General features: G+C 49.0%; 1 protein-coding gene across 1 annotated transcript in view; it reads left to right on the forward strand.

Annotated features, from left to right (window-relative positions):
• Positions 1 to 1,581: 1,581 nt before the first annotated feature.
• LOC145338593 (uncharacterized) overlaps positions 1,582 to 19,265 on the forward strand; it is a 97,907-nt gene continuing 80,223 nt past the window's right edge. The window contains exons 1-6 of the mRNA XM_080182954.1: positions 1,582 to 1,812; positions 2,168 to 2,280; positions 4,792 to 4,936; positions 6,102 to 6,178; positions 6,272 to 6,436; positions 9,000 to 9,144. Of these exons, the coding sequence (XP_080039080.1) occupies positions 2,187 to 2,280; positions 4,792 to 4,936; positions 6,102 to 6,178; positions 6,272 to 6,436; positions 9,000 to 9,144 (626 nt within the window). The 5' untranslated portion in view covers positions 1,582 to 1,812; positions 2,168 to 2,186. The remainder of the gene's footprint in view (positions 1,813 to 2,167; positions 2,281 to 4,791; positions 4,937 to 6,101; positions 6,179 to 6,271; positions 6,437 to 8,999; positions 9,145 to 19,265) is intronic.

Raw genomic sequence — 19,265 nt, forward strand, 5'->3', positions numbered from 1 at the left:
TAATTTACCTCAAGATTTACCCAAATTTACCTCAAAAGTTGCCCAAAACCTGGCTCATCGTGCAGCTCAAATTTGCCTCAAAATTTACACTTAAGTTAATCCAAATTCTCCTCAAATGTATCTCAAATTTACCTCAAAATTGAGCTCAAGGATTACCCTCAAATTTACCCCAAAATTTACCTCCGAACTTCCCTCAGATTTAACTCAAACTTCAGTTAAATATCAGGTAAATTATGAACCAACATTTGGCAAATTTTGGTCAAGTTTCGCTCCGATTTCGGTTGAGTCCGGGGTTGAAGTTCAATTTTCACTCCATCTGAATTTCTGTTTATCGATTGACGGATTTTCCTAAACTTGTCTCTCTCCTGTTCGTTCACACATTTCATCATCAGATTGACTTTATCCAAACGGCAGTTGTTCCGTTGTTTTACAGAGTTATTATTAAGAGTCAAGTTATCTAAACTTGTGTGTAATATATCAGCGTATATTCCCCACAGTAATATCAGATTTACCTGAAGTTGTGCTTCTCCTGTCCATTAACACATTTAATAATCAGATCTAACTGTGTGTTTGTCCTGGCCATTAATCCATTTGATGTTAATATTTAATTTATCTAAATTTGTGCTTGTTCCCTCACGTAACATGTTTTGCATTAATATTCACGTTATCTGTTCAGACGAATGAGGCGGAGGGAGGTGGATCCTATAGAGACTCATAAAATTCTACCAGGACTAGACAGGGTAGATACAGGGAGGATGTTCCCCGATGGTGGGGGGGTCCAGAACCAGGGGGTCACAGTCTGAGGATTCGGGGTAGTTTCATGGAAGAGAGTATGTGCGGGGTGCGTGGGGTCCTCAATTACGCTGGCTGCTTTTCCCCGAGGCAGCGGGAAGTGTCGACAGAGTCAGTGGATGGGGGATTGGTTTGTGTGATGGATTGGGCTCCATTCACAACCCTTTGTAGTTTTTTGCAGCCTTGGACAGAGCAGGAGCCCCTACCAAGCTGTGATACAATCAGAAAGAATGCTTTCTATGCTGCATCTGGAGAAGTTGGTGAGAGTCGTAGCAGACATGCCAATTCCCTTAGCCTCCTGAGAAAGTAGAGACATTGGTGGGGCTTTCTTAACAATAGTGTTGGCGTGGAGTGACCCAGACAGGTTGTTGGTGATGTGGACACCTAAAAACCTGAAGCTCTTGACCTTTATTACTTCATCCCCGTTGATGTAGACGGGCATGTTCTCCACTCTGCTTCCTGAAGTCGATGACAATCTCCTTCATTTTGTTGACATTGAGGGAGAGATTATTGTCACCGCACCAGTTCACCAGATTCTCGATCTCTTTCCTGTACTCTGCCTCGTCATTGTTTGAAATTAATTTGACAATGAATAGTTAATCAGTTTACGCTTTTAAAAGAATTGATGCAGTGGACACAAGTCGCCCCAATATCAGAAAATCCCACCCAACTTCAACAGACCCGTGCATGGCCTCACCGCCCACCACCACCACCACCACCCCCCCCCCGCGCCCCGCGCCGCCGCCACCACCGCCCCCCCCCCCCCCCCCCCGCCCCGCCAACTACAATTCCTGCGGTGGGCGGGACATGAAAAATCCCCCAACTAAATCAGATAATATCACGATTCTAACTATTTATTATTAGTTCCAATCACAGGATAGTCTGAAGGAAATAATCCAAGCATTTTGTGATGGGCCTGAATTGGTAATTAATAATCTGTGATTAACCTAAACAAAGAGCCCCTAATGAGTGAAAATCTACGTCAAATATGTTGTTCCAATGTGTGAAGAAACTCAGTTAGTAAGCATCAATTAAGAACTTTCAATATTAACAAGTAGTTCATTAATTGCAGAGAAAATTATTGGAGTGAATGATTAATTTTAATACAAGCAGTTCCAGCAACTAAAATTCTTTACTCTGTAACTAACCCTGTGCTGTACCTGTCCTGGGAGTGTTTGATGGGGGACAGTGTAGAGGAAGCTTTACTCTGTATCTAACCCTGTGCTGTACCTGTCCTGGGAGTGTTTGATGGGGGACAGTGTAGAGGGAGCTTTACTCTGTATCTAACCCCGTGCTGTACCTGCCCTGGGAGTATTTGATGGGGGACAGTGTGCTGCCTGACTCACTCACTGCTTTACCCTGTCCGCATTTCCAGAAGCTCCTCGCTGGCTGTGATGTCTGGAAAGTGGTTTGGATCGGTTCCAGTGAAGGCTTTCAATGGGGTACATGGAATTGGGACGGTCGGTATGGTCTCCCGCATGAGCATAAGTGAGTGTTGATGTTTATCTTTGCTTCAGCGTTGGCCATCCGGGGTTGGTCGAAATCTGCGGGGGGGTGGTGTTTGGTTTGGGCAAGACCAGTGAGTCGTCACAACCTAAACCTGGCCACTGGGAGGAACGTGAAACTCTGCCCGAAGAATAAAGAAATGCTGCTGTAATGATTCAGGTGTCTGCTGACAAAATGGCCGCTGCGAAAATGGCCACCGTGAACATGTCCAAAATGGCTGACATGCCTCTGTTCAGTTTTATGGACATTCTAAGGAGTATTATTAATCAGTCTAATAATTCGTTAGGCTTACACAGTCACTGATGCCAATATTAACTCATCTCAGTCCTGTCTCAGCCCAATTTCCCCATATCTGTTCCCCAGATAGCCATTGCCCTTGACGGGACTGGAAATATTCAGAGATGGTATTGGGAGGAGGTGATGGTCTCCTGGTATTATCGCTAGACTCTTCATCTGGAAGAGTTCATGTTCTGGGGGACCCAGGTTTGAATCTCACCACGGCAGGAGGTAAAATATGAATTCAATAAAAAAAATCTGGAATTAAGAATCTACTGATGAAACCATTGTCGATTGTGGTTAACACCACTGTCTCACAGCGCCAGGGACCTGGGTTCAGTTCCAGCCTCTGGTCGCTGTGTGTGTGTGTGTGTGTGTGTGTGTGTGTGTGTGTGTGTGTGTGTGTGTGTGTGTGTGTGTGTGTGCGCGCGTGTGGAGTCTGTACGTCCTCCCCGTGTCTGCGTGAGTTTCCTCCAGGTGCTCCGGTTTCGTCCCATAGTTTGAAAGATGTGCTGGATAGGGTGCATTGGCCGTGCTAAATTCTCCCTCAGTGCAACCCGAACAGGCGTCAGAGTGTGGATTTTCACAGTAACTTCATTGCAGTGTTAATGTAATCCGACTTGTGACTCCAATAAACAAACTAAACTTAAAATGCTCCAACCCTTCCCCAACCCACTCTTTATCCTGAACAAGTTATGTAACAAAAGCAAAACCCCCCTCCCCGTCCCACCCCCCCTGTCCCCCCGTCCCCCCCCCGTCCCCCTCCCCCCTCCCCCTTCCCTCTCCCCCGCCCCCCCTTCCCTCTCCCCCGCCCCCTTCCCTTTCCCCTGCCCCCCCGCCCCCCTTCCCCCCTCCCCCCTCCCCCTCCCCCTCCCCCATCCCCCCCATCCCCCCACCCCCCCACCCCACACCCCCCACACCCCCACCCCCCACCCCTCTCCGTAACATATTGCGTTGGAGACGGAGGAGCAAGCAGGTAAACTGAACCCCCCACTGGCCCAGCGACACCTCCTTTGGTGGTAAGCCATTGGGTTTGAATGAACTTTTCCAGCTTCCCCCGCTCCTCCCACTGCCTCTCCTGCCCCTGCCTCGCTCTCGTCCTCTCTGCTCCCAACTCCCCCGCTCCCCCCACTCTCCCCGCTCCCCACTCCCTGAGGCACTGCCTCTCAGGCCGCACTGCCTTGGCAGTGCCAGAGTGTCTAGTTGGCAGTGCCACGGTGACAGGAAGCTTCTAATCACCAGGCGACACCATCATGTCAGGCCCTCGCTGGTGGGTATCTGACATGATCGTAAAGGCGGGTCTGCATTGCCCTGGCTGGTGTTGAGTTTTCCTGATTGTTGTTGGAGTCTTACCCATCCGGGCAAGTGGGGAGAATATTCCATCACATTCCTGATCTGTGTCTACATCAGGCCAATGGTAACCCCAAGGATGTTGAGGCTGGGGGATTCAGTGATGGTAACATCATTGAATGTTAAGGGGCAGTGGTGGGTGAGAGTGTCTCTTACTGGTGATGGTCATCGCCTGGCGTTTTTGAGCGAGGGGAGTGGGGCGCAGTGAGCGAGGGGAATGGGGCGCAGTGAGCGAGGGGAGTGGGGCGCAGTGAGCGAGGGGAGTGGGGTGCACTGAGCGAGGGGAGTGGGGCGCAGTGAGCGAGGGAAGTGGGGCATAACCTCGGGACATTCGGCCTTTCCAGATTCCAGTCGAATTCTCTTGCGAATCCCTCGATTGAACCTGCCTCCCCCACACTGTCAGACAGCTCACTGCACACCCGAACCACTCGCCATGTGAAAACAGTTCTCCTCGTGTCTCCATCGATTCTCTGACCTCTCCCCGTCAATCTGTCTGTCACCCTCTGGTTCTGGTAAAATTCCATTTGCCGCGGTTTTGCCTCTCTGCCCAGCCTGACCATTTGTGGTGTCTCTGTTGGGTTTATTGCCGTGTTCCCATAGCCTCGGCTCCAATTGTTCATCTGGAACAGAGGGTGCTGTGTCTGAGGTGTGAGGTAGTGGGTCAAGTTTTCACTGGGACACAGATAGAAACGTGGTTCGAACAAGGAGGGTAAAGATTGGAGACTGAGTGTGTAATATTTTCAGTCGGGTGGTGTCAGGAGCAGAGCAGGTGTCGAAGGCGAGGTTTTTGGTTCTTCGATAATCAGAATTCTCTTTGGAAAATGAACTGCAGATTGTATTAACATTAAACATGTTTCTGTGTCTCAGTTCTGGACTCCACACACACTGACCCTTGTGAGGATCACACTGTGCTGAGCGATACCTGGAGGAGCACAAGTTGCCAATGGAAAGAATGTGTCAGCAAGGAGAAATGTGATAAAAATCTTCCGACAGGCTGGTACCGGTTTAAAAGGTAGAGGCAGCAACATTTCCTGATAAACTGGGCACCGCGGGAGGAAAGGGTCAGTGTGGATACAGTCACTGCAGAGAGACTGCGATGGTCAGAGATACCAGTGCGGGATGGGGGGGCGCATGGGGGTGTGTGGTGAGCCAGGGGTGGGAAACAGCAGTTGGTAAATTCTTCCCATGATGATGTGAATGGTTGTTGGTGAGAAATGAGTGGCCTGCGGGGAGATTTCACACTCAGCCAGGTTGCTGTGTGTGTGGAGCCTCACGCAGGCCAGACCGAGTAAGGATGGCAGATTTCCCTCCCCATTCACCCCACACAAGTGCCAGGCAATGACCATCTCCAGCAAGGGAGGATCTGACCATCTCCTTCCTCCACATTCAACCATCACTGCATACTCCCCCACCACCTCCAACACTGCCACCCCCACCTCACCCCCACCAACGCCCCTCCACCCCACCATCACACCATCACCGCCCCTGCCAACGCCACCACTCCCACCCCCACCATTATCACGATCCTGGGCGTTATCATTGACCAGAAACTGACCCGGGGCCCAATCAGGTAGACAGAACTTAATCATCTCCCAGCTTGACATTCAATGGCATTGCCGTCACTGAATCCTTCCCTGTCAAACACCCTCCTGGGGGTTACCATTGACCAGAAACTGAACACTCATTGATATACTGTGGCTACCAGAGCAGGTCAGAGGCTGGCAATCTGCAGAAAGGAACCCACCTCCTGACTCCCTGCCAAAGTCAGTCCACCATGTACAAGCACAAAAGTCAGGAGTCTGTTGGGATACTCTCCATTTACCTGGATGAGTGGGGCTCCCGACAACACCCGAGAAAGCTCAACACCATTCGGGACAGGACAGGACAGGACAGCTCGATCGACACGCTAACTACAAACATTCACTCTCTCCACCACCAACACATAGAGATGGCAGGCCGAAGGGCCAGCAAAGTAGATGAAGTGGAAACATTTGGAAAGGACATTGGGTAAATGCTGGAAGGAGAGGTGTAAAATCCAGTGGGGAGAGAATGGGAGGAGTGTGAGACAACATTGGGTAGATCATTCACAGGGGCTAGCAGGGACACAGAGGACCGAATGGCTCTCAATCCCAGCTGTATCACTCTGTAATTCTCTGTCTCTTTGATTGTTGTTCCAGTTCTGGAGGATGGAAGATTCCAGAGTTTCGGGTCGCACCGGGACACTGCTCCACATCATATCCAGGCTGGTTAGAGGGTAGAGTCAGACTTTACAATATCAGATTTACTCTCACTGTCCAGCACTGTTCACATCGCTTACACTCTCCAATATTTATACACCTCATTTCAGGATCACATCCCACCCTGGAACAGGGGGAAGTAAAACAGACAGTTTGTTTTAACTGGGATGGGAATCTCTGCGGCTGGAAGCGAGAGATAAAGATTAAAAACTGCAGCAGTTACTTTGTCTATGAGCTGAAACCGACACCAGGCTGTAACGCTGCTTATTGCACAGGTACATTGCTGTTTCAAAATGACCCAGGAGGGTGAGACTGGATCTACCGGGACACTGACACACCCAGTGACTGAGGGGGAGAGGGACGGAGTGACTGAGGGGGAGAGGGACGTGGTGACTGAGGGGGAGAGGGGTGGAGAGACTGAGGGGGAGAGGGGTGGAGAGACTGAGGGGGAGAGGGACGGAGAGACTGAGGGGGAGAGGGACGGAGAGACTGAGGGGGAGAGGGACGGAGAGACTGAGGGGGAGAGGGACGGAGAGACTGAGGGGGAGAGGGACGGAGAGACTGAGGGGGAGAGGGACGGAGAGACTGAGGGGGAGAGGGACCTAGTGAGTGAGGGGAGTGGGGTATAACTTCACCCTATTTCCGCCTTTCCCGATTCCAGTCGAATTCCCTCTCGAATCCCTCGATTGAACCCGCCTCCCCCACACCGTCAGACAGCTCACTGCACACCCGCACCACTCGCCGTGTGTAAACACTTCTCGTCATGTCCACATTGCTTCTCGGAGCAATCCTCATGGAACTGTTGGTCCCCCCCATCTCCTCATTCACCCCTCCCTTCTCAACGCGAACTGTTTCTCTCTCCAGACTCAATCCCAGGCCCTCAGTGTGGTCCTGAGACCCTGGATCAAAACTCCTTTCTGCCTACACCTCTTCCCCGTGGAGAACAGTCCCGAGTTTTTCCAATCTCTCCACATCACTGATTTCCCTCCATCTCCTGACACTCGTTCCTGCCTTGAGATTTCTGTTGCCTTAGTGAGGGGGAGGGTGGGGGGTTGGTTACAAGTCTCTGTGTGACATTGACTGTACTTTATCTATTAACGTTAAACATCTCTCTGTCACTCAGACCCAAACTCAGCGCTCACTGACCCATGTGGAGCTCACACGGTGCTGAACCAGCCCTAGAGAAGCAGTGATTGTACTGGGACAGAGTGTGTGGGACAGGTGCAGTGTGACAGGGATCTTGTCTACGGATGGTACAGGTTCAACAGGTAAGGTGTAGGGACACACCCAGCTCAACCACTTGGGAATGTGGGTGTTAGTGGCAGGTAGTGCGGATGATGGGTGGGGTTGTCCATCCTGCTCACTGCCTCGATCATCCAATCCCGCCATGGGGGCAGTGGACGTTCGCAGGGTCCCACAGTTGGTCCCCCTGTGATGGGGCCAGACAGTATCAGCCTGTGACACTGAAACAACTCCTCGAGAGAAGGTAAATATCAGGCTAGGACAAGCGACTTGCCCGGACTCCTGCTTCACCTTCTGAAGTCTAACAGAGAGAGAAGATGCAACTCAGAAGGTGTATGTTTAACGTTCTCAGGCAGCATCAGTCAAGAAGAGATGTTTCCACTTGCGAGTGAGATCAGAACTAGGTCAATGTGAGATTGTCAGGAACAAACCGAGCGGAGGATTCAAGAGAAACTTCTTTACCCAGAGAGTGGGGAGAATGTGGGACTCAATCCCAAGGGGAGCGGGGGAGAATGTGGGACTCAATCCCAAGGGGAGCAGGGGAGAATGTGGGACTCGCTCCGATAGGGACTGAGGAGAATGTGGGACTTGCTCCCACAAGGAATGGGGAGAATGTGGGACTCAATCCCAAGGGGAGCGGGGGAGAATGTGGGACTCGTTCACCAGGAATGGGGAGAATGTGGGACTCGCTCCTACGTGGATTAGGGAGAATGTGGGACTCGTTCCCACATGGAATGGGGGAATGCGGGAGTCGCTCCCACGGGGAGTGAAGAAAATGTGCCACTCCGTCCCGCAGGGAGTGGGGGCAAATTGGGGACTCACTCCCATGGGGAGGCATGATAATGTGGGACTCATTCCAACAGGGAGTGGGAGAGAATTTGGGACTCACTCCCACAGGGAACGCAGGGGAATGTGGGACTCACACCCAGGAGGAGTGGGGATAATGTGAAGTGATTCTGTGATTGTTCTTCCAGTTCTGGCAGATGGAAGATTCGGAGACTCCAGTCGCAGAGGGACACTGCTGCACACATCGTCCAGGCTGGTTAGAGGGTAAAGTCAGACTTTACAATATCAGATTTACTCTCACTGTCCAGCACTGTTCACATCGCTTACACTCTCCAATATTTATACACCTCATTTCAGGATCACATCCCACCCTGGAACAGGAGGAAGTAAAACAGACAGTTTGTTTTAACTGGGGTGGGAATCACTGCAGCCGGGAGCAAGAGATAAAGATTAAAAACTGCAGCAGTTACTTTGTCTATGAGCTGAAACCGACACCAGGCTGTTACGCTGCTTATTGCACAGGTACATTGCTGTTTCAAAATGACCCAGGAGGGTGAGACTGGATATACCGGGACACTGACACACCCAGTGACTGAGGGTGAGAGGGACAGAGTGCCTGAGGGGGAGAGGGATGGAGTGACTGAGGGAACTGGGGTGTGACCTCGGCACATTCCTCTTTTCTGGGTAACAGTTTAACTCTCTCAATCTGCGTTGAGGTTGTGCTGTCTTATTGAGGGGGAGGGTCGCGTGTGTCTGTATGAGATTGACTGTACTTTATCTGTTAACGTTAAACATCTCTCTGTCACTCAGACCCAAACTCAGCGCTCACTGACACGTGTGTAGATCACACGGTGCTGAACCAGCCATGGAAAAGCAGCGATTGTACTGGGACAGAGTGTGTGGGAGAGCTGCAGTGTGACAAGGATCTTGTCTACGGATGGTACAGGTTCAACAGGTAAGATGTAGGGACACCTGGCTAATCGTGTAAATAGGACTGTAGTTAGGGCTTTAAACTAATTAAGGGGGGGGAGGGTGCGAGGGTAGGTGACATTACAGGGTCTAAAGTAAAGGAGAGGGTGCAGGTAAGGGAGGAGGCCAAGGATGTCCCAATAATAAAAGGAGTAGAGGGCGTGAGTATGGTTGGTGGCGTTCTGGCAAATAGGGTACAGGTGAAGGCTGGGATGAAGGCACTTTATCTGAATGCACGAAGCATTCGGAATAAAGTGGATGAGCTGGTGGCGCAGATCAGCACAAATGGATATGATCTGGTGGCCATTACAGAGACGTGGCTGCAAGGTGACAGGGACTGGGAGCTGAATGTCCAGGGGTATCAAGTGTTTAGGAAGGATAGGCGGGAGGAAAAAGTGGGGGGCGTAGCTCTGCTGATTAAGGATAGCATCAGGGTGGTAGTAAGGGATGATATAGGAACCAAAGAGCAGAACGTGAAATCGTTGTGGATGGAGATTAAGAACAGCAAAGGGAGGAAGACGCTGGTGGGTGTTGTTTATCGGCCCCCGAATAATGATCTGGAGTTGGGGCGGGCTGTTAACGTGCAAATAAATGCGGCGTGCGGGAATGGAATGGCGATAATTATGGGGGATTTCAATCTACATATTGATCGGTCGACCCATGTTGGACGCGGTAGTCTTGAGGAGGAGTTCTTGGAATGCTGCCGGGATAGTTTCCTCGAACAGTGTGCGTTGGAGCCGATGAGGGAGCGAGCTATCTTGGATCTGGTGTTATGTAATGAGGCGGGTAGAATTAGGGACCTTGTGGTGAAGGATCCTCTTGGGAAGAGTGATCATTGTATGGTGGAGTTTCTGATGCAGATGGAGGAGGAGAATGTGGGTTCCCGGACATGTGTCCTTTGTTTGAACAGAGGGGAGTATGGTAGGATGAGAGAGGAATTGGCGAATGTTGATTGGGGGAGTGTGTTGGAAGGTAGGTCTCCTGAGGAACAGTGGAGGATCTTTAAGGAGATCTTTCTTGGTGCTCAGCAGAAATTTATTCCGATGGTTAAAAAGGGTCGTAGGAGGAGAGATAATCAGCCGTGGATAACGAAGGAGGTGAAGGAAAGTGTTAAATTAAAAGCGGATGCGTTTAGAGTAGCTAAGAGTAGTGGGCGAGAAGAGGATTGGGAGAGGTTTAAATGTCAACAAAGAATGACAAAGAAGTTGATAAAGGGTAGGAGAAACTATGAAGCTGGGCTAGCGCTTAATATAAAAAAGGATAGCAAGAGTTTTTATAAATACATAAAAAGGAAGAGGCTGGCTGGGGTGAACGTTGGACCCTTAGAGGATGAGAAGGGGGACTTAGTAGTAGAGGATGGGAAAATGGCTGAGACCTTGAATAACTTTTTTGTTTCGGTCTTCACGGAGGAGGGCGTGAATAATTTGCCGGGTGTTAGCGATGGAAAGATGGTAGGAGTGGAGGGCCTGAATGACATTATTGTTACTAGAGAGGCGGTGCTTGACAGACTGGAGGGACTGATTGTGGACAAGTCCCCAGGACCGGATGGAATGCATCCAAGGGTTCTGAAGGAAATGGCGGAGGTGATAGTGGATGCCTTGGTGATTATTTTCCAAACGTTGCTGGATTCCGGGGAAATGCCGGAAGATTGGAAAACGGCTAATGTTACGCCATTGTTTAAGAAGGGTGGCAGGCAAAAGGCGGGGAATTATAGGCCAGTTAGTTTAACGTCTGTTGTAGGAAAAATGTTAGAATCCGTGATCAAGGAGAAAATAGCGAGGCATCTTGAGGAGAATTGTTTGATAGAGCAGACGCAGCACGGTTTCGTTAAGGGGAAGTCGTGTCTGACGAATTTATTGGAGTTCTATGAGGATGTGTCGAGGGCGGTGGATAGAGGAGAGCCGGTGGATGTGGTGTTTCTTGATTTTCAGAAGGTGTTTGACAAGGTGCCTCACAAGAGGTTATTGCAGAAGGTCAGGGGGCATGGAGTTGGGGGTAGGGTGTTAGCGTGGATAGAGGATTGGCTGTCAAATAGGAGGCAGAGAGTGGGGGTCAATGAGTGCTATTCAGATTGGCGGTTGGTGACTAGTGGAGTGCCCCAGGGGTCGGTGCTGAGGCCTCAGCTATTTACCATTTATATAGATGATCTGGAGGAGGGAACCGAGTGTATGGTGTCGAAATTTGCTGATGACACCAAGATTGGTGGAACGGCAAATTGTGCGGAGGGTGTGGAGAGTCTGCAGAAGGATCTAGATAGGCTGGGCGAATGGGCCAGGAACTGGCAAATGGAATTTAATGTTGGCAAATGTGAGGTTGTGCACTTCGGTAGGAATAATGGTAGGAAGGACTATTACTTACGTGGCGAAAAACTGCAGCATGCGACGGTGCAGAGGGACCTCGGGGTCCTTGTGCATGAGTCACAAAAACCCAGCCTGCAGGTGCAGCAGGTGGTCAGGAAGGTAAATGGGATGCTGGCCTTCATAGCGAGGGGGATTGAATATAAAAGCAGGGAGGTCTTGCTGCAGCTGTATAGGGCACTGGTGAGGCCGCAGCTAGAGTACTGTGTGCAGTTTTGGTCGCCGTACTTGCGCAAGGATATTTTGGCCTTGGAGGGAGTGCAGAGGAGGTTTCCTAGGCTGATACCGGAGTTGAGGGGGTTGAGCTATGAGGAGAGGCTGAATAAACTAGGCTTGTACTCGTTAGAGTTTAGAAGAATGAGATCTCATTGAGACGTATAAGATGGTGAATGGGATGGATAGGATAGAGGTGGAGAGGCTCTTCCTGCTCAGAAAGGATAGCAGGACTAGAGGGCACAGCCTCAGGATAAAGGGGGGGCGGTTTAGAACGGAGTTGAGGAGGAACTTCTTCACTCAAAGGGTGGTGAATCTCTGCCCGTTGAAGTGGTGGAGGCTGCCTCGCTCAGTATTTTTAAGACGCGGGTTGATAGGTTTTTGATAGGCAAGGGGATTAACGGTTATGGGGAGAGGGCGGGAATGTGGAACTGAGCCACGACAGATCAGCCATGATCTTATTGAATGGCGTGGCAGGCTCGAGGGGCTAGATGGCCTACTCCTGCTCCTATTTCTTATGTTCTTATGACACACCCAGCCCAACCAGCTGGGAGTGTGGGTGTTTGGGGCAGGTAGTGGCGATGATGGGTGTGGTTTTGTGCTGTCCACTCCCTCGATTGTCCAATCTGGCCAGAGGGCCAGTGGACTTAGCTCCAAGTCCCACAGTAGCCCCACTGCGATGGGGTCAGACAGTGCCAGCCCGTATCACTACAACCCCTGAGATGGTAAATGTCAGTGAGTTCCCTGGAGTCCTCCTCCTGTTCTGAAGTCGAAATATGAGGGAAGGTGGAACTCAAAAGTTCGATCGTGAAGGCAATCAGACACACTGATTCAAGGACGGGTGACAGGGTGGTGGTGTTGGTTGGGCAAAATTAAAGCGAGTGTGTCCTGGGGGGAATTCCTCAACATCCTTCATCCCGAGACTTGCCGGGGAAGCTCAGAGTGACTCTGTGATTGTTGCTCCAGTTCCGGCGGATGGAAGATTCCGGAGACTGCGGTCCCAGTGAGACATTGCTCGACGGGTCGTCCAGGCTGGTTTCAAGGTAGAGTCAGACTTTACAATATCAGATTTAGTCTCACTGTCCAGCACTGTTCACATCGCTTACACTCTCCAATATTTATACACCTCATTTCAGGATCACATCCCACCCTGGAGCAGGGAACAGTAAACTGAATGGTTTGTTTTAACCGGAAGGGGAACCTCTGCAACCGGGAGTGAGCGATAAAGATTAAAAACTGCGGCAGTTACTTTGTCTATGAGCTGAAACTGACACCAGGCTGTAAAGCTACTTATTGCACAGGTACATTGCTGTTTCAAAATGACCCAGGAGGGTGAGACTGGATAAACCGGGACACTGACAGAAAGTAATGTCCTTCAGTGCTGTAAGAAACACCATGGCTAAGTGTCTGAAACATTAAGTGATGTTGTGACCAAGGCAACGTGGAAAGTGAGCTTGTGACCAAGGCTACACTGGACAAAGTCAGACACTGGTTTACAATGTATGTGGAACTCGACAGCGCCCATGTGTGGATGTGAGTGTTGTGTGCTCCTTCTGCTGGTTGCAGAAATTATTATGAGATGCCTGAGTGGGGGATGGGAGGGGGTGGTTCTGGCATATGGGTTACCATCCTTGCATCTTTCAATTACTTTTTAAAGTTTATTCATTGGTCGCAAGTCAGCTGACATTAACACTGCAATGAAGTTACTGTGAAAATCCCCAAGTCGCTACACTCTGGCGCCTGGTCATGTACACTGAGGGTGAACTTAGCGTGGCCAATGCACCAGCGCTGGAGAAAATGAATGTATGTGGAAGGGATTTCAATGGCAGATTGTGTCAAACATCTTGAGGGTTGATGGAACTGGGCCCATCCTGGCAAGTGCGGGGTATAACATCAAACTCTTGTCTTGTGTAGATCATGTGCAGTCTTGAAGGAGCCTGGTAGTGTGTTACTTGCTGCAGGATTACTGGTCTCTGATACGCTTATACAGCCGTAGTATTTTATATGGATTTTGTATGGATAGTCCCTTTGAGTTTCGGATAAATGGTTACCACCTGACTGTTGAACATGTGATATTCACTGATAGTAATGCAACTCAAAGTCATGGGGTGATGTGTAGATTCTCAGCTGTTGGAGATGAGCAGTGCCTGTGACATTTTAAAAATTGGAAAATTGGACTGATGGGATATCTCAGTATATACATCAGATTCTCCCTGAATTTTGTCTGGGTCATAGCATAAATGCAAGTGTTTGTGCAGCAGCTCAATAGCTGCATCATGAAGCCCAACTCCCGAACAAACTCATCCAGAAATATCGCTCCAAATCCAGCATTATACATCCGCCACCATATAGAATTCACCATAAAGACTGACCATAACAGGATAAAATTGGCCGAGATAACAAACAGTAAAATAATGGATTTCCTTCGACTCTCCATCTCTGGGTCTTTGGGACTTTGCCCACTGCATTGAGTGCGGAGTCTCCTCCGGGATCTGCTGCTCACTAGAATGTGCCTGACGGTTAAAACATTGAGCAGCAGAACCAGGAGAAATGGGACGCACGGCGTCAGGATGTGATGAGCGAACTCAATTGCGGCCCAGATTGGAGATTGCTGAACAATTACCGTTACAGAACAAAACCACGGGTTGTTCATGAGCCAGTACTGACTTCCCAGCATAAAATACCAGAAGGTGTTCTTTAAGCCGCTGAGCACCATCACCGTTCCCAGAACCACGGCCGCCGTTCTCTCGGTGTAGATTTTGCTTTTCAGCTTCTGGCAGCCAATAGCAACGGATCGGTCGAGGGTGAAGGCGACGGTGAACCAGACAGAACAGTCAGTGGCTGCATAAAGCAGGACGGCGTGGATGTTACAGACGGGGATCGAATATAGAAGGAAGGTAAAGTTTTCCCGGTAAACAATGGGAATGTGTCTCAGTATAACGTCAAGGGCAACAACCAGTAGATCGGCTGCGGACATCGCCACCAGGTAGCGAGTTACACATTTGGAGAGGCCACACCTTCCCCGCGAGAGGATCGCAATGGTCAGACAGTTAGCTGTGAGACAGGACAGAAGCAAGAAACATATGCTTTAGGCTGATGGTCAAGTTATCCAATCGATCAATGACTAATTGGAATTTTTAAATGTGTGACGCGATGCTTCGGAATGGTTTTCCCGGGAATATGATGTCCCTGGAAATGGTTAAATGTGTTAATCTGAGGATATGATGTTTCACTCCAGGCGCAACACTGTTGACCATCCGGGAATGTTTTATCAAATCAATACTTCAATGTCACAATGCAAAATTCAAAGCTGCCAATTTACCTCTCTTCGCGCCAGCTCAAACACTATCACTCTTCCAGTCTTAAATTGGACAAATTATTGTGTAATAAACGGGCAGTGCGCCGGTACAGTTGTTAGCACTGCTGCCTCACAGATCCAGAGAGCTGGGTTCGATTCCTGGCTTGGTAACTGTCTGTACGGAGTTTGAAGGTCCCCACCCCCCCACCTGCCTGTGCTGTAAGAACATAAGAAATAGGAGCAGGAATGGGCCATCTAGCCCTTCGAGCCTGCCCAGCCATTCAATAAGATCATGGCTGATCTGATAGTGGATCAGTTCCACTTTCCCACTTTCTCCCCATAACCCTTAATTCCCTTGTCTATCAGAAACCTATCTACCCGTGACTTAAATATATTCAGCGAGGTTGCCTCCACCACTTCAACGGGCAGAGAATTCCAGAGATTCACTACCCTCTGAGTGGAGAAGTTCCTCCTCAACTCCGATCTAAACTGCCCCCCCCTCCCCGCCCTTAGTTTGAGGCTGTGCCCTCTAGTCCTGCTATCCTTTCTAAGCGGGAAGAATCTCTCTACCTCTACCCTATCCATCCCTTTCATTATCTTATACGTCTCTACAAGATCCCCTCTCAGCCTTCTAAACTCCAACAAGTACAGACCCAGTCCATTCAATCTCTCCCATCTCTGGTATCAGCCCGGTGAACCTTCTCTGCACTCCCTCCGAGGCCAATATATCCTTCCGCAAATGCGGCGACCAAAACTACTCACAGCTGTGGCCTCACCAGTACCCTGTACAGTTGCAGGAAGACCTCCTTGCTTTTATATTCTATTCCCCTCGCTGTAAAGGCCAACATTCCATTCGCCTTCTTGATGTGTGTGTAAGTTTCTTCGGGGTGCTCTGTTTTCCTCCCACACTCCAAAGCTGTGTCCATTGGCCATGCTAAACTGTATATGATGATGAATGGGATGGATAGGATAGAGGAGGAGGGACTCTTCCCGCTCAAAAAAGACAGTAGGACTAGGGGGCACAGCCTCAAGATAAAGGGGAGGCGGTTTAGAACGGAGTTGAGGAGGAACTTCTTCACTCAAAGGGTGGTGAATCTCTGGAATTCTCTGCCCGTTGAAGTGGTGGAGGCTGCCTCGCTAAATATTTTTAAGAAGCGGGTTGATGGGTTCTTGATAAGAGAGGGGATTAAGGGTTATGGGGAGAGGGCGGGAAAGTGGAACTGAGCCACAACAGATCAGCCATGATCTTATTGAATGGCGGGGCAGGCTCGAAGGGCTAGATGGCCTACTCCTGCTCCTATTTCTTATGTTCTTATGTTCTTATGTCCCGCAGTGTCCCAAGCTGTGTAGGCTCGAGGGATTAGTGGAGTAAAGATGTGGGGTTATGTGTGAACAGGCCAAAGTGGGATACTTGTCAGTGAGACTCGACGGACCAAATGGCGGCCTCCTGCACTGCAGCGATTGTATTCTGAATGCAATGGCAACATCTGTAATTGGGTGGAATGAAGGAGTGGATAACCAATGAAGGGGATCATTGAAAATGTCGATTGCGATATTTAGCATCATCCTCCATTCCCTCCTTTCACTCTGTGTCCCAAAAGGATTTCATTCTAAACATCACAATCTGTGACAAAATGCTCAACCACAGAACAGCTCATTCCATTCTCACTCACCCCACAGATTGTCCCAAAGGAATTGATGGAGCAATACCATCGGGAATCTCAACATTCAATGTTAGTGGCGGAGAGCTGGGGTAGTATAATCGAATGGATGATCGAGGGGGAAAATACACAGCAGGGAGAAAGGTGAAGAAATTTCCCGACTCGTCCTTACGTGGTGGAGGGATAGAATTCAGTTTCACAGCTTGGAAACACGATGGAAGAAGGTTAAACGATACAATTCAAAATGGGAACTTCAGCCCTACAAAACGGAGGAGTGTTGTGAATGTGAAGAAACATGGTGTTGTTTGGATATAGATGAGAAACCCCAAAGTGTATTATAAACTTAGACTAAACGTCAATGATTTCCGATTTTTAGTATTAATGTGAGGATATGTTGTTTGACACCAGGCAGGACTCTACAGAAAAACTAGGCACATTTTATAAATGCAAAATGTATTTCGCAACACAGTTATGACTATATCAAATGAATTAGCTTAACATTTAACATTTGAGCAATGACTAAATAAGAACAAAGAACAACACAGCACGAGAAACAGCCCTTCGGCCCAACGAGACCGCACCGCCCATTTTAATACTGAGTGCCCTCCTCTACCTATGACCTTTGTCTACGCCTTGTCACTTTCTGGAGAAAGTGAGAGACAGAGACATGTCTTACTTCTCTCAGGAACCGGGAGAAAATGACTTTAAAAAAAAAACTATTTATTCCTGCAGGAGATTGGGGGAACGGCAAATTGCGCGGAGGGTGTGGAGAGTCTGCAGAAGGATCTATTAGGCTGGGCGAATGGGCCAGGAAATGGCAAATGGAATTTAATGTTGGCAAGTGCGAGGTGGCCCACTTTGGTAGGAATAATGGTAGGAAGGACTATTTCTTACGTGGCGAAAAACTGCAGCAGGCGATGGTGCAGAGGGACCTCGGGGTCCTTGTGCATGAGTCGCAAAAACCCAGCCTGTAGGGGGCAGCAGGTGGTCAGGAAGGCAAATGGGATGCTGGCCTTCATAGCGAGAGGGATTGAATATAAAAGTAGGGAGGTCTTGCTGCGGCTGTATAGGGCATTGGTGAGGCCGCAGCTGGAGTACTGTGTGCAGTTTTGGTCGCCGTACTTACACAAGGATATTTTGGCCTTGGAGGGAGTGCAGAGGAGGTTTACTAGGCTGATACCGGAGTTGAGGGGCTTGAGCTATGAGGAGAGGCTGAATAAACTAGGCTTGTACTCGTTAGAGTTTAGAAGAATGAGGGGAGATCTCATTGAGACGTATAAGATGATGAATGGGATGGATAGGATAGAGGTGGAGAGACTCTTCCTGCTCAGAAAGGACAGTAGGACTAGGGGGCACAGCCTCAAGATAAAGGGGGTACGGTTTAGAACGGAGTTCAGGAGGAACTTCTTTACTCAAAGGGTGGTGAATCTCTGGAATTCTCTGCCCGTTGAGGTGGTGGAGGCTGCCTCGCTAAATATTTTTAAGATGCGGGTTGATGGGTTTTTGATGAGCGAGGGGATTAAGGGTTATGGGGAGCGGACGGGAATGTGGAACTGAGCCACGACAGATCAGCCATGATCTTATTGAATGGCGGGGCAGGCTCGAAGGGCTAGTTGGCCTACTCCTGCTCCTATTTCTTATGTTCTTATATTATAATTCCCTCCCAATAGAACACGGTCTTTTCTCTGTCAATTAACCTAACCAAAATTGTACTCTCACCCCAAAGGGAACCAAAGTAAATACAAATGCATGAACACCATGTAAATGTGCACATCTTTAGCTAATCACAGCCACTGTCTTGTAGTCTCAGAATCTGAGCTGCCCGTTGCCCAGAGAAATTGGCAATTTATAGAAATTGAGCTGACTTTTAAACAAGAAACACGATACAAAATATAATTCTTCAAGGCACAGTATCACCTCAGGATATCTCTTTGAAAATATGGACCAGTGACTCGATGGGGAAAGCAGCCTCCATCCTTGCATTATTCAGATTTCAAACACTTTTAATTAATTTTGATGTCATTGCTTTTTTTTTTAATCTTTGACGGGATGCACAGTGTCCTGCAACTGCGGTAGCTGTGAATGAGTGAGATCAATCTGAGCTGTACTTGGGCAAATGAAGGGCCCAAGCCATCTGTTGATGCTGTCAGAATTAGTCTGACTGACTTCAGAGTCTGCACGGTACATTTAGGGACGACCCAACATCAGCACGGGGACAGGAATTACTCAGCAGGGTGGTTCTCACCATTATACAGATCCAGGTTTACGCAGCGCCTCTATCAATGGAGATTGCACTCACAGCCACGGAGAGTGACAGAGAAGGAAATAAATTCACTCTCTGAAGCAAGCTCGGAAACAAAATGACTCGGTTTAATAAATATTTACAGGAGAATTGAAATGCAGTTGAGAACGTGACAATTTGGAGGGATGGCACTGTAATGGATTTCGGTGCATAAATGATAAATTCAAATACTATCTGTACAACAGTAAAGTTTTAAAGTTTCTTTATTAGTGTGACAAGTAGGCTCACAATAACACCGCAGTGAGGTTACTGTGAAAGTCCCCTCAGCGCCACAAG

This window comes from Carcharhinus amblyrhynchos, unplaced genomic scaffold (assembly GCF_965287045.1).
Source record: "Carcharhinus amblyrhynchos unplaced genomic scaffold, sCarAmb.v2.hapA chromosome_104, whole genome shotgun sequence".
NCBI lineage: Eukaryota > Metazoa > Chordata > Chondrichthyes > Carcharhiniformes > Carcharhinidae > Carcharhinus > Carcharhinus amblyrhynchos.